This window comes from Mobula birostris, chromosome 2, assembly GCF_030028105.1.
Source record: "Mobula birostris isolate sMobBir1 chromosome 2, sMobBir1.hap1, whole genome shotgun sequence".
Taxonomy (NCBI): Eukaryota; Metazoa; Chordata; class Chondrichthyes; order Myliobatiformes; family Myliobatidae; genus Mobula; species Mobula birostris.
In genome coordinates this window covers 61,168,383-61,184,051 of record NC_092371.1, presented here as the reverse complement: position 1 = coordinate 61,184,051, position 15,669 = coordinate 61,168,383, and the positions used below count along the sequence as shown (strand labels likewise).

Genomic DNA, 15,669 nt, shown 5'->3' with positions numbered 1-15,669 from the left:
GCTCCTTTAGGGGTACTAGCCTCTGTAGAATCCAAGACATCTTCTAGGAGCGGTGCCTTAGGAAAGCAGCATCCACCATTAAGGTTCCCAGCTCCCAGGACATGCCCTCTTTATACAGTTACCATCAGGTAGGAGGTACAGAAGCCTGAAGGAACACACACTGCAATTCTGGAACAGCTTCTTTCCCTCTGCCATCCGATTCCTAAATGGACATTAAACCCGTGAACACTCCCTTACTAGTTTTTTATTTCTGTTTTTTTGCTCTACTTGTTTAACTTATCTATTTAGTAGACGTATACATACATATAATATAACTTAGTTTTTTTTCTCCATATTTATTTATCATGTATTTTATTGTACTGCTGCTGCAAAGTTGACAAATTTCAGGACATATGCCGGTGATATTAAACCTGATTCTGATTCCAGCTTACTGCAGCATCACATCTTTGTTTGCAGTGGTGCCACAGAACACAATGGAAGATGTGTCAATGAGATAGTTTGCACCAATGATAGCCTCACTAAGTTAACACTTCTTTTGACCACTAAATCTATTTTCTTTAGGTAAGAATAATTTAATAGTTAGTCTTAATCTGAGCAGACTTTGCAGCAATATTATTTCCTATGTAATTAATATCAGAAAAATAATAAAGTACAGAGCAACTATTTCTCAGAATGTAGAATTTGGTCTATTTGAATTTGAACATTAATGTGTAGTTGTATAGCAATTTAATTAATTTAGCACAAGATTTAAAGTGAAATGCAGCTCCATTTGAGGGGCTGAATATGGATTAAGCTGAATACTCTCCTGTTATGTGTTACAATTTCCATAATGCTATGAACATGCTGTATTAACATGCTGATGGCAACTTCATTATTTCCCAAAAGGTGCTTCTAGACATCCAAAGCAAAATTAGACCCACTACTTTTCCACCAACTCTCATCATTTGAAAAAGATGAACAGATTTCTATCAGCAGGTGTAATTAAAAACTCTACCTGCTGTGTTAATGACTGAATTTTTTTTGTTTATTATTTCAAAGATTTATTCAGAATGCATGGTATAATTTACTCAATAATGAGAAAGCTAGAATACAATTAACCTGGTCTTGGATTTGAGATTTCATTACATGGTTCTGATGGTAGTTTATTAATGGCATTAATCAACAAAGGCAATGGGGAGGTTGATAAGAGAAAATTGTACCACTTAAATATTCATTCATATTGACCCTGCTTGTAAGGCTATTATTAAAGTGAAATGAATACTGCAAGTTGACATATTTTCTGGAAAGCTTAGAAAACATGTCATACATAACTGAAAATGTATTTCTCCTGAAGTATGTTTCTTGAATGAAAAATCCTTATACAAAATAAATGGGCAAAATAAATAGTGTTCTTTACATTAGAATGTGAGAGAAATCATTGTATGAAATCTCAGAAGTATTTGTCTCAATAATATTTGCACATCACGTACATGATTTAAATATAAATTATAGGTTTTAAACAAATGCAAAATACATGAATTATTGAGAATATACCTATCCTGTATCTATCCATTTGCCTTTTATTTATGCTGAGGTTTCTCAGTACATTAGTGAACTGACGTTGTCACGATAGATATCAATTGGAAACAAGCCTTCACTGTCCAAACTGACATAAGGGAATATGTATAATCTTACTTGGATGATATAAAGATGATGGAAATGAATAGATACTATTAGAGGAGGCTATAAGATGCATCGGCATCACAGGCAGCTTAAAAATATACTGTTATCTACTTGCTAATGAAAGAAAATGAATGTTGTAACCCCCTCATCAAGCTTGTATGCAAACTTGCGTAGTTAGCTGGCTCAGTGGTGAGAAGGTCACCTTTCTTAAGCAATATACGTTTAGGGTAAGTATGATTTGGGGTTCAACCAAGCAGGAAAGTTGGGATATTTCGATTTATGGTACCCTGAGTTAGTGAATGTTACTGTAAACACTGCCCATACACAATTAGCAGTTAGCAAGAAATAAGAGATCGTACACCCCATACAATTGTAAAGGAAGTGTATTTAGTAATTTCAGCTTTATCAAACTGTTAAGAGAAAAAAAGAAAGTAAAGAGAAAAAAATGAAAGGACCCATTACAATTAAACCAGTCTAAATATGCACATCCCATTGGAGCTCGTATTGTTCAAAAGCTGGGTATGACCATTACTCACGGCACTGAATTCTCGTCACCAGTCACCTGTAGAACTTCCCATCTTGGACTCCATCATGTGAAGCACTCCTAGCAATTGCATCTTCCCATTGGATTGAATCCTACAGCCATCTCTCCCAATCTTCTCTTCTCGTCTCCCAACAAAAAACCATGAGCCCCACCTGTGTCCATCACATATCTTTCTCTATCCAGCTGTCTCTAGAACCTTCTCCCAATTCCACCATCCTGATTGGCTTTCCAATTTGAACATCACGGCCCTTTTTATCTTTAGCCGAAAGCAAAATATTCTGCCAGCAGCACACGCCGCTTTCACAAAAATCTACTACATGAAATATCCCGCAGCCTTAGCAGTAAAAATCCTAACCAGGGAATTACACATAGATTTTCAAACAATTGGACTTAAGTTGTTCTATGGCCGTTCAAAGCATGAGTCTGAAGTCAAAGAGTATTTATTATCAAAGTACATATATGTCACCATATGAAACCTGTGATATATTTTCTTGTGGGCATAGTCAATAAATTCATGATAGAATAATAACTGTAATAAAGGTCCAAAATGAAAGAAGCAATAATTTTAAATAAATAGACAATAAATATCAAGAACATGAGATGAAGAGTCATTGAAGGTGAGTCCATGGGTTGTGGGAACATTTTAGTGGTTGGGCATGTGAAGTTATCCCATTTTGTTCAAGAGACAGATGGTTGAGGGGCAATAACTGTTCCTGAACCTGGTGGTGTGAGTTCTGAGGCTTCTGTACCTCCTTCCTGATGGCAGCAGTGAGAAGAAAGCATGGGGTTCGCTGATGATAGATGCTGCTTTTCTGCGACAACACTCCATGTAGATATGCTCAAGTGAGGGGAGGGCTTTACCCGTGATGGACCTGGCCATATCCATTACTTTTTGTGGGATTTCTATTCTCCACCACACATCTATGGAAATTTGTCAAAGTTTTAGATGTCAATGCAAAATCTTCACAAACACCTAAGGAAGTTGAGGCAATGCTGTGCTTGCTTTGTAATTGCACTTACTTACTGGGCCCAGGACAGATCCTCTGAAATGATAACACCAAAGAATTTAAATCTGAATCTGCAGGATGGAAAAATTTATCATATTATTCTTTTGGAACTATAGCTATTTCATGCACACTCGTGGAGGGAAGCATTTAAAGCATATTAATCAAAACTTGATTGAATTTTCTATTATATTTGGAATCTGCTTTGTATAAAAACTTATATAACCAAGAAATGGGAAAATTATTACTCAGAAGTCAATGTGAAACAATTATGGTGTCAGTTGTGATCTCATCATTTGCGATCTTCATTTTCTATGTTTGTCTAACAAAATCAAATAAAATCAGGTCAATAGGTACTGAGGAGTGAACTTCATTATTCCATTTTTATTCTGAAATTACTTTTTACTTCTTTTAGGGACCTTTATGCTGGTTAACAGCTCCGGACGAATATCAGGACAGAAGGCTCATCTGATGTTGCCCATACTAAAAGAGAATGACACACACTGCATTGACTTTCACTATTTTCTGTCAAGCAAGGATCGATCCAGTCCAGGTGCCTTGAATGTCTATGTGAAAGTTAATGGAGGACCTCAAGGAAACCCTGTCTGGAATGTGTCTGGTATAGTTACTGAAGGATGGATTAAGACAGAGCTGGCTATCAGTACATTTTGGCCAAACTTCTACCAGGTAATGTTATAGAAGATTTATGAGAGTAATTGTAATGTATCAATAGATTAGGTTATTGAGTGCATGTGTGCAGAATCAGTTGTTAGCAATGTTGAGTTCTCAGCTTCATCTTTTATAGTATATTGGATGCAAGCTTAACTTCCTGAAGACCAGTTGAAAAATAGATGAGGAGCCATTTCTGTCATCAATCTTATTTCCAATAATTGGCTCAAACAAGCACAAAACAGGCTTCAATTAAGTTGTAGTTGAGCATTAAGGGAATATAAGCAATTAAATGAAGATTAGTTCAAACCAAAGTTCACTTTACTTTATTGGAGACAGTCATAATTAAATTTTGCCAGAACAATACCAGTAACTAAGGTAACACACAGAAAATGTTGGAGGAATGCAACTGGTCAGGCATCTATGTAAAAAAAAAAATAAACAGTCGATGTTTTGGGCTGAGACCCTTCATCAGGACTGGAAATAAAGGAGGAAGGTGGCAGAATATGAAGGTGGGGAAGGAGGACAAGCTAGAAGGTGATAGGTGAAGCCAGGTGGATTAGGGAGAGGGAGAGGGATGAAGTAAGAAGCTGAGAGGTGGTAGGTAGGAAAGGTAAAGGGCTGGGGAAGAAGGAATCTTATGGGGAGGGGAGGTAGACCATGGGAGAAAGGGGAATGATAGGCAGGTGAGGAGAAGAGGTAAGATGCCAAAGTTGGGGAATTGAGGGGTGGGGGAAGAATTACAGGAAGTTGGAGGAAATGATTTCATGCCATCAGGTTGGAGACTACCAGTAACTGAAGGATTTCATAAGCCAGAAGGGCACATCTTAGATGAGAGTTCGAATGGGAATGGCACAAGACCAAGCACCTCATCAGTGTAGTGGCAGAATTCAATGCTGCCAGTGTTCTTTCCATTACAATTCTGCTGATCAGTGCGAAGTCCTATCTCTGTGCACCCCCTGGATTCCTGTAAACGTTATCCATTGAACTGTGCATTGGTGGTTATCCAGTATTAAAGTAATTAGATGCCCAAAAAAATGAAGTTGGGAAGTGATGTCAATTTTTTAATTTTATGATTTTTTGGAAATGATCATCCAACTGCAATCATTTTTATGAGAAGTTTTATCCTCTTTGAAGAAGTATTCCGAGTCCAATCAGATCACAGATCTTTATTCATTTTCCTAGTTAAAGGTAATATGCTGTTTTGGGAAGGCTGCCCCTATATCCTAACAGCATTCTGTTATTTGAGGTATATGCCTTCACCAAACTTTCTTGTGGTAATGATTTTGAATTAATGTTCATTGATTACAGATTGTTACTACTGAAAGTATGATAATGTCAGCTGAGTTTTTTAATCCAATCTAATGATGAGTCTATGGTGTTAGATGAGTATAGCACATTCATCAATAATACTAGGTTTTATGGGTTAGTTTATGAGGGCTTGCATAAGCAAGCTTGTAATCCTGTGGGTTTGACCATGTTCTCTAGCATGATATGGAGATTCAGTCGGGTAGATACAAAGCTACTCTTTCTTATACTGGGGAATCAAGAAAAAAAAAATGAGTTTAAAATTAGAATTAGGTTATTTATGAAACCCTGGTTTCCTTGGACTGTGTAAGTCTAGGGAATACACACTCAGGTCCCGCTCAATCCATGAGATCAGGATGTCTCGCCAACCCAAACCCCGGTTTGAGTGAACGCTGTGTAATTGGCTACCCTGTTACAACTTGGTTCAAAGAAATAACACACTGCATATGATTACAGCAATTATATTTATGAATCTTAATTTCACTAAAGGATTAGTAAAGAAAAGTAAGCAAAAAAACAAAACGGGCCCAGTATAATTTAACTGTCAAATGTGGTTGGAGCTCAACTCTTCTAAAAGTCATATTTACTGATCCTCAGTAGACTTCTGCATCTTGCTCCATCGAATCACAGTCCTCACCGGGTTGAACCCTATGACTGGTTCTCTCCAGCATCTTCTCTCTTCATCTCCTGCCGAACTAAAGGTCCTGCTCACACCGGTGTCAGGCACACAAAAAAAAACACTCCCCGGATTGGATGACTTGCATTCCAAAGCACCTGTTATCGCTAACCATAACACAAACAATGCTTCTACAGAAAGACCATTTCGTCAGCAGTGAAACCTTTACCAGGGTGTTACATTCATAAACAAATTAATTGGGGTTTGGAGGGTGCGATGGGAGAGGTTGGGTATTGTGGGGGTGGAGGGAGCTTCAGTGGAAGCAGGGGGTTGGGAAAAGGGAAGGTAATTGACTATTTACTGTTTAATATTTCCAAGTTTACCCATGTTGCTGCTCCAGTAATCAAGTGCAGATAATTTCTGTAGGAGGAAAGAAAGTACAAACAAAGCCATCATAGTAAACATTTACAAAACCAAAATAGCTTCCTATAAGAGCTTCAATGATATACTCATGTAACAGTTCAGATGGAACTACGACCTTAACCAATCTGAGCCACATAGTTTTATTTCATATTAAGGACTGATGTTAATTTAGTTATCACTACACTCTCTTTTTCATTTCAGGTTATATTTGAATCAGTTGCTTCGAAAGGCCATCCTGGATACATTGCCATCGATGAAGTTAGAGTACTTGCTCATCCTTGCAGTAAGTACTGAAGCTATCTTTATTTTAAAATACATTCTGATAGGATAAAAAGTAGCTAAAGTCTAAAATGTATGAGAATCACTTTCAACATTATTGAGGATCTTAGTAAAAGGAATCTATGCAGAGTAGAAGAACCCACTGAAGACAATAGGTGAATAGATCTCTGTACTAGATAGAATTCAGCAATTTACTATCCTGAACATCACTTCAGTTTGCTGGAATAATGTATATATGGGCAGAAAGGGGGATTTGATATGAAACATTGCAATGAGGATCAAAGAAAAAAACAGATAAAGGATAAACAACATGATGCGAGTAGTATAGTGTTCTTTAATTGTTAGGATGTAAGAGAATATTTCTACCCAGGGATCTTTTAATGATTCTCTTCACATCATGCTGAGAATAAATATGTTCCAGCAGAACTTGCATCAAATGCTGTCCAGTCTGTGAACAGCCTGTGGTAGCTTAAAAAATTGATGTCACGGGGCACTAAACAGAGAAATAAGCAAAAATACCTCGATTATTCATTTCAGAATCAGAATCAGGTTTGTTGTCACTGGAATGTGTTGCAAAATTTGTTAACTTAGCAGCACAAGTACAATGAAGTAGATGATTATATAGAAAGGAAAAAAAACATAAGTAAATCAATTTCATTAAGTATATATGATATATGTATATTGAATAGATTAAAAATAGCATAAAGCAGAAGTTATATATATTTTGAAAAGTCAGGTAGTGTTCATGGGTTAAGTATCCATTTAGAAATCAGATGGCAGAGGGAAGAATCTGTTCTTGAATCGCTGAATATGTGCCTTCAGGCTTCTGTATGTCCTTCCTGATGGTAGCAATGAGAAGAGGGCATGCCCTGGGTGATGTGCATGCTTAATAATGGATGTCGCACTGCTCCTTGAAGATGTGTTGGATACTATGGAGGCTAGTTCCCAAGATGGAGCTGACTAATATTACAACTTTCTGGAGCTTCTTTCGGTCCTATGCAGTAACACTCCCCCACCCCCATACCAGACGGTGATGCAGCCTGTCAGAATGCTCTCCACAGCACATCTATAGAAGTTTCCCAGTGTTTTGGATGACAAACCAAATCTCTTCAAACTCCTAATGAATTATAGTCACTGTCTTGCCTTCTTTGTAGCTGCATTTTTATTTATACCAACTTAATGAGGAATGCACTGTGAATTTGGTTATAGGAAATTTGTGTTTTCAAATGACTGAAAGACAAGAGAACAAATAAAAAAAAAAGTTTGGATATATATAGTTCTAATGTCTTAAGGTTATAATGAAATATCAAAAGTTATGATTTTAATTTATGTATGTACAGCAAATTTTAAAGAAGTTGATTCAATAGTTCAAATATATTTCAATAATAAGGTGGAAGGTTTTCATCCAGAACAAACGCTGACCTTGTAAATATCATACCCAGAGAACTTAAATTTATCATCAAAATGAGATATAGGAATTATCAAACAACTGTCTTGTCCCACATAATCTCTGTTTGACAGTCAATTCAATTGGCTTCATTAGGACAATATGTTGTATAACACAGGGTGAAAGCTATTCTGGATTATTGCACCATGTATCAATTCCTTCCCAAATACTTTAGCAATCAAACATCCGAGGCTTTTATATGAGATCATTTTGCATTGGAATCATTCTCCGGAGATTTTGTTTTACTAATCACCATTAAATGTTGCTGTTCCTGATCCAGAAGAATCAAGACTATAAACTGCTTGCAAAGTGTCTCCGTGGAAATCTCATTGTCAAGGGTGCCTCCTCGGTAGAGTCTCATGCAGAAAATCTATCTGTGCAAGTAATCGATGGCTAGTAGAATTCCTGATAACCTGAGTGGAGTCTGGCAGGCACTTCTTCTTATCGCTGATGAAAACCTTATATTGAAAGTTATATAAAAAAACACTAACACGAGGAAATCTGCAGATGCTGGAAACTCAAGTAACACACATCAAAGTTGCTGGTGAACGCAGCAGGCCAGGCAGCATCTTTAGGAAGAGGTACAGTCGATGTTTCGGGCCGAGACCCTTCGTCAGGACTAACTGAAAGAAGAGCTAGTAAGAGATTTGAAAGTGGGAGGGGGAGGGGGAGATCCAAAATGATAGGAGAAGACAGGAGGGGGCGGGATGGAGCCAAGAGCTGGACAGTTAATTGGCAAAAGTGATATGAGAGGATCATGGGACAGGAGGTCCAGGGGAAGGAAAAGGGGGAGGGGGGTGAAATCCCAGAGGATGGGCAAGGGGTATAGTGAGAGGGACAGAGGGAGAAAAAGGAGAGAGAGAGAGAAAAAGAATGCGTGTATATAAATAAATAATGGATCGGGTACGAGGGGGAGGTGGGGCATTAACGGAAGTTTGAGAAGTCAATGTTGTTGACTTGAGAAGTCAATAAAAGCACATTATTCTTATTCAACAGATGTTGAGAATTTAGCCGAAAATAAATAGTTTCCTTCACAGGATCTAATAAGAGCAAGAATTATTTCTGGTGGAAAGCCATTTGCAGATGAGAATGAGTTTCCATGATTAGAGATATAGGAGTAAATGGAGCACAGACAAAAACCAAAAATAAGCATTTGTAATCAGTGTCACTGATGGTCAAGAAGGAAAGCAAACATTTTAAGAACCTAGCTAATCATCCGCAGACATTCTCCACAGTAGGAGGCAAAAAAAATCTATTGCTTTAAATAAATAATGACACTGTCTACATGAAGAGAAATGTTTGAGCATGCATGCCCAGTTATTTAGACCTAATGAAGTACTTATCTGAACGGGCATGGTAAAAAAGAAACACTTATCTTCCTTTAATTAGCTCAGAGATGCAGTATATATCAGACAGTTTACCACTACCTAGAGTCAGGAAGTATTTTATCTTACTTATTTACACAATTTCAGGAAGGATTTTTAATTGGTGGCCGTCCATTTCTTAATCAGTAGAAAATTGCAGATGGAGAGATGGGATGGGGCATCTCAGCCAACTCTTTTGAGTATGGAGAAGCAATTTCAAACCAATATGTGGGAAAGCAGCATGTCCGCCTAAAATAGAGAGGTGGTTTCTAAAGTTATGTCAAATTGAGCCCCTTTCTTTGTTGTGATGCCTCCATTGCAATTTTTAGGTCCAAATGAATAAAATCTGTACTGTGCAGTTGCAGCAGGCATGGAAGAAATCTCCTAGCCTGTTTGAAGCCACTTCCTGCACTACAATTAGCTGGTTTAGCAAGGGAAGTGGTAAAACTCACATCCTCCCAGAACCAGCATCTGTCCTGTCTGCTGCCAGCATCCTCTGAATAAGACTCTGACTTCAAAGGAGTTCAGGCCATATGCTAGCATAAGGGGGAGGCTATTTCCTTGCTTGTACTTCAGTGTAGCTTGAAAATTCACTCATGAAAAGAATTTAGTATACTTTTTTTTCCGCCTGAGAATCAAAGGCTATTTATTTCTAGTTTAGTTTTGGGGTAATGACTTGGTTACTCAGGCTTATTCGTAATCTGATAATGGCCGGTCATGGTATTCTCTGCCTTCATGAATCTGAAATACCACATTGATATTTTAAAGCCAATGATTTCATTTCTCTCTTGCAAAAGAGCTGTGTGCTGCAGTTAACCAATCATTCCTAATTTTAATGCTAAAAAGTCAATTAAATATAGGATTAAAAATAGAGTGCCAGAGGGTTGGCTGCTGGTTATTCACTTGCTCAGATTGAAAGGAATAACAGACGTAAATGTAACAAGCAAATGATGCTTTTTTATCCCTTTTATGTAGAGTTTTCCTCAGTGTTTTAAGGTATTGCATACTCAAAGCCCACATCATTTACTTTATCCTGGGAGAAGTTGTTAAACAACGAAGTATGATGGAATCTCTGATCATAGCTTAACCTTACCACTTCAGTGACTTCCGCTGGTTCAGAAGACTTGATACTGCACTTACTGCAATGAATGGAAGCAAGCATAAATACATCTGTTCTTATTGTACTAGCTATAAATTAGATCACTACCTTATTACCTAAAAGCTCCAGCAATTGCTTCTAACTGTGTTTACAAGCAAGTGAACTCAGAAATAATACTGGAAGTGGTTATATAAAAATCAAATTTAAAGTAATGCTGGATATACATGATTGGTAAATCCTGACAATCAAATAATGAACAACAATTTGTTATAAATTAGTTACAAAAACTAAAGATGCTTGAACACTCATCAGGACAGACAACATCTATGGAGAGAGAAGCAGATTCAAGAAACTGAGCAGAAGAAGAAACCCTTAAAAAAAAACTTGCCAAGAAGCAGATTGGAGGCTCATAACCAAAGGGTGCTTCAGCTAATCATCGTCCTAACTATGTTAGCTCACTTCCTTGATGAACTTGTTGAAAGAGAATGGAATGGTGGACCCGAGACCACAAGGCCACAAGAAAGTCAGTTCAAAGCATAAATATTCTTGTGCCTGAACTAGAAATGTATAACTATTCATAGAGTAGATTCAAAGAAAGGATTTTTAGTAGGTAGTAGAATGCAAAACATTTTCTGCTGGCTGCCTTTTCAACAGCGGAGAAGAATCCTGTGATTGAGCACAGATTTTGAAATCTCTCAAGAACCGAGTAACTTCAGTAAGGGCTCCACAGGTCAAAATACGACAAAAAGAAATTTAATAGCATTTTGCAATGCATTTGAATTAATGATTTTTTCATGCTACTTATTTCAACTAGTTATTTCCAAAGGTGAAACAAAATGACAAATCTCGCTGACACGACAAGGAATTATTGGAATGACCACATGTATCAGTATTATTAGAAATAATTACCGTGTGACCTATTGATAGAAACAAGTTCAGTTTATAAACTATGTTGGCATGAGAAATAGCTAGCTGCAGTAAAAAAAAATAATTTGCAAGTGCCAGTATTAAGGTATTTGAAGAACCAATGAAAGTAATGCTCTATTGCAGGAAGTGCAGTGTGGTAGTTTTGGTAAATTAGCCACACTTCAGGGTGTGAGTTTAAATCTCACCACACTATGTTATGCTTACTAAACACAGTAGATCACAGTAGGTCATTGGTGGACTGGTGTCAAAGAGACAAAATTGATTGTAGAGGCTACTGAACTTGATCATTAATATCCTGCAGGGACGCAACTCCACGTAACCCAGTCTACATGTGTTTGCAATTATTTTATTACTAGCTATAAATTTCACAACAAATCTTCAGTTCTAATACAGTTGTATTGCTATATACGGGTAAGTCAAGAGATGAACAATAAATGCAGTCTTGGTACCATTACTGATACCTAAAGAACAATTATTTTTAAAAACCTAACCAAAAGTATCAGTTTCTACAGAGAAACATAGAAGAACTACAGCACAATTCAGGCCTTTTGGCCCACAATGCTGTGCTAAACATGTACTTACTTTAGAAATTACCTAGGGTTACCCATAGCCCTCTATTCTACCTGACATTTCAGAAAAGAACTACCTATTCAAGATGACAAACTTGAGAAAATCTGCAGATGCTGGAATCCAAGCAACACACACAAAATGCTGGAGAAACTCAGCAGGCCAGGCAGCATCTGTGGAAATAAATACAGTCAATGTTTCATCCTGTCGAAGGATCTCGGCCTGAAATTTCCATAGATGCTGCTTAGCCTGCTGAGTTCCTCCACCATTTTATGCCTGTTCAGGATGGCAGGAGGCTTGACCACAACTATTGTTATATTTAGAGGAGTTCAGACAAATTGGGCTATGAAACAATAGACTGGTGTGTCTGTTTTATGAGTAAGGTAACATGGACTAAGAGGACCATTTTGGATTGAGACCCAATACCCTCAAAAGAGTGATGGCTTGTAAAACGGGCTTCCTTTTGTTGAAGTTACCTAGAGCATCCTTGGTCTGGATCAACATTCTTTTAAGGTCAATATCCTAACTCGATATCTCTAGGATTACTTCATCAACCAGGCAGAACGTACTTCATAATCACAACAGATCAGCAGATTCTGGAAATCTAGAGCAGTGCAGACAGATTGCTGGAGGAACTCAGCAAGTGAGGCCTTGGAAGAAAATAAGCAGTTGGATTTTGGGCTGAGATTGTTACAGAAGGGAGTAGAAGTCAGGAATAGAAGATGGGGGAAGGGGAATGAGTAAGGAACGAGGAGGGAGAAATTACAAGAAGTTAAAGAAATCGACGTTCATGCCATCAGGTTGGAGGCTACCCAGACGGAATATAAGGTGTTGCTCCTCCAACCTGAGTTCAGCCTCATCATGGCAGCAGAGGAGGCCATGGACAGTCATGTGAAAATGGGAATGGGAAGTTGAATTGAAATGGGTGACCACTGGGAAATCCTGTCTCTTGCAGCATACAGATCAAAGGTGCTTGACCAAGCGACCGCCTAATCTGTGTTGGATCTCACCGATGCAGAGGAGCACCGGGTATGATAGATTATCCCAACAGACTTGTAGGTGAAGTCTTGCCTCACCTGAAAGGACTGTTCAGGACCCTGAATGATGGTGAGCAAGGAGGTGTAACATTTGTCCCGCTTGGAGAGGTAAGTGCCAGGAGGGAAATCAGTGGAGCGGATGAGTGGACAAGAGAGTCAGGTAGAGAGTAATTCCCTGCCCTCCCCTCCCCCATGATTTCCATAGGAAAGATGCGTTTAGAGATAGGATCCCACTGAAGAAGGCACAAATTACAGAACATGCATCATATAGTTTTCAAATTTTCAACCATAGAGGAAAATTCAACAGGCTGATGAAATATGAGAAGTTATCCTCTTGTTTCTATGAAACTCAGAAGAGCAGAAATATTTCAATGCTAGAATAAGCTCAGTTGGCTCTACATTTCAATAACAGAGGTGAAAATTGCAGATGCAATGATATTGAAGAGCAAGAGTGGGGTTCACTGAGGAACCATATCAGAATTTAAGGTAAGGATTTACTGATCTTTGGAGTGTGATAAGCTCAGAGATTCAAAACAATAAATTGCTCATCTGCAGTCAGGTATTGGAAAGGCCTTGGAAGTAAAAGGCATAAAATCCAATTGAAGCACATTGAAATCAGGGCTATCACTCTAATTTCATTGAAATAAATCGAAGAAAGAAGTTATTGTCTGTTTCAAGAAAAGGAAGAAACCTAATACTTAGATCAATAAATTATTATTTCCACAAAATGTGAGTTATTTCTATCACTGTAGAATTCAGAATCAAATGGTGGTGAGATTACAAAGGAAATTAGATCCAGAAAGTAGAGGAGTCTGATCACGCTTGCAGCAGAATGAACACCCAAGATAACCAACAAAATTAAAAGCAATTAGCCAATAAACTGATGCAGTCTTGTTTCCTGCATGATTTTCCCTTCAGTTAATAAACTACAAGGATACTCTAACTTCAAAAAGCTGAACAAATGCATTTCAGCAACAGTACAGTTCAACAGCTTGATTAAGTAAGAGCGGAGAAAAAGCTAGAACATGTTCTTATGAAAAGGTCTATAGATACCAGCATAGGTACACCCACTATAGGACATCAGACTATAAGACATAGAAATAGAATTAGGCCAATCAGCCCATTGATTCTGTTCTGCTATTTGATCATAGCTGATTTATTTTCCCTCTCAGCCCTATTCTCCAGCCTTTCTCCCAGTAGCCTTTGATGCCCTAGCTGATCAAGAACCTATCAATCTCCGCTTTAATTATACCCAATGACTTGGCCTCCACAACCGTCAGTGGCAATGAATTACACAGATTCATCACTCTCTGACTAAATAAGTCCTTCCTCATTTCTATTCTAAAGGGATATTGTTCTATTCTGAGGCTGTGCCCTCCGGTCTTAGACTCACCCACTATTGGAAGTACCCTCTCCACATCCATTCTATTTAGGCCTTTCAATATTTGATAGGTCTCAATGAGATCCTCCATTAGTCTTCTAAATTCCAGTGAGTAAAAGCCCGGAACCATCAAGTGCACCTCATGCGCTAACCCTTCCCTTCCTGGGGTAATTCTCGTAAACCTCATCTGGACCCTCCAGTGCCAATACATCCTTTCTTAGTTATGGGGCCTGAAACTGATCACAACACTTCAAATATTATCTGATTAATGCCTTATAAAGCCTCAGCATTACATTTAATTTGTTTTCATTTATTGAGATACAACACAGAATAGGCCAGTCGACCCTTCGAACTACACCTTCCAGCAATACCCCGACCTAATCTGAGCCTAATCACAAGACAACTTACAATGAACAATTAACCCACAAACTGGTACATCTTTGGACTGTGGGAGGAAACTGGTGAACCCAAAGGAAAAAAACCCACATGGTCACAGAGCGAATGTACAAACTCCTTACAGGCAGCAGTGGGAATTTAACCCAGGTTGCCTGTACTGTGAAGTGTTGTGCTAACCACTATGCTTTTATAATCTAGTGTTCTTGAAGCGAGTGCTAACAATGCATTTGCCTTTTTTATTCCTGACTCACCCTGCAAGTTAAGCTGTAGGGAATCCCACACAAGGACTCCCCAAATCCCTTTGAACCTCCAATCTCTGAATTCCCTCCCCATTTAGAAAATAGTGTATACCTTTATTCCTTCTAGAAAAGTGTATGTCCATACATTTCCCTACACTGCATTCCATCACAACACACACACAACGTGCTGGAGGAACTCAGCTGGTCAGGCAGCATCTATGGTAAAGGATACACTGTCAACTTTTCAGCCAAGAACCCCTCATCAAGACTGGAAGTGAAGGGAGAAGGAGCTGAAATCAGGAGGACAAGCTAGAAGGTGATAGGTGTGGCCGCGCGCGTGTGTGTGTGTGTGTGTGTGTGTGTGTGTGTGTGTGTGTGTATGTGTATGTGTGCGTGTGTGTGTGTGCGCGTGTGTGTGTGTGTGTGTGTGTGTGTGTGTATGTGTGTGTGTGTTTGTGTGTGTGCGTGTGCGTGTGTGTGTGTGTGTGTGTGTGTGTGTGTGTGTGTGGGGGTGTTGGTGGTGAAGTGTAGAGTTGGATAAGGCAAAGGGCTGGTGAGGAAGGAATCAGATAGGAGATGAGAGTGGACCATGGGAGAAAGGGAAGGAGGAGGGGCACCAGGGGGTGGTGTAGGCAGGTGAGATGCAGAGGTAAGGGGTTAAAATGGGGAATAGAAGAAGAGGGAAGGAGGAGGGGGAAGTAAAATAC

General features: G+C 38.6%; 1 protein-coding gene across 3 annotated transcripts in view; it reads left to right on the top strand.

The window, feature by feature from the left end:
- The window catches only part of LOC140187024 (receptor-type tyrosine-protein phosphatase T), a 1,622,799-nt gene that overhangs the window by 714,552 nt on the left and 892,578 nt on the right, over window positions 1-15,669 (top strand). For all 3 annotated transcript variants that reach the window (XM_072241892.1, XM_072241901.1, XM_072241888.1), the window contains exons 3-4: window positions 3,626-3,897; window positions 6,428-6,509. In XM_072241892.1, coding sequence (XP_072097993.1) covers window positions 3,626-3,897; window positions 6,428-6,509 — 354 coding nt within the window. The remainder of the gene's footprint in view (window positions 1-3,625; window positions 3,898-6,427; window positions 6,510-15,669) is intronic.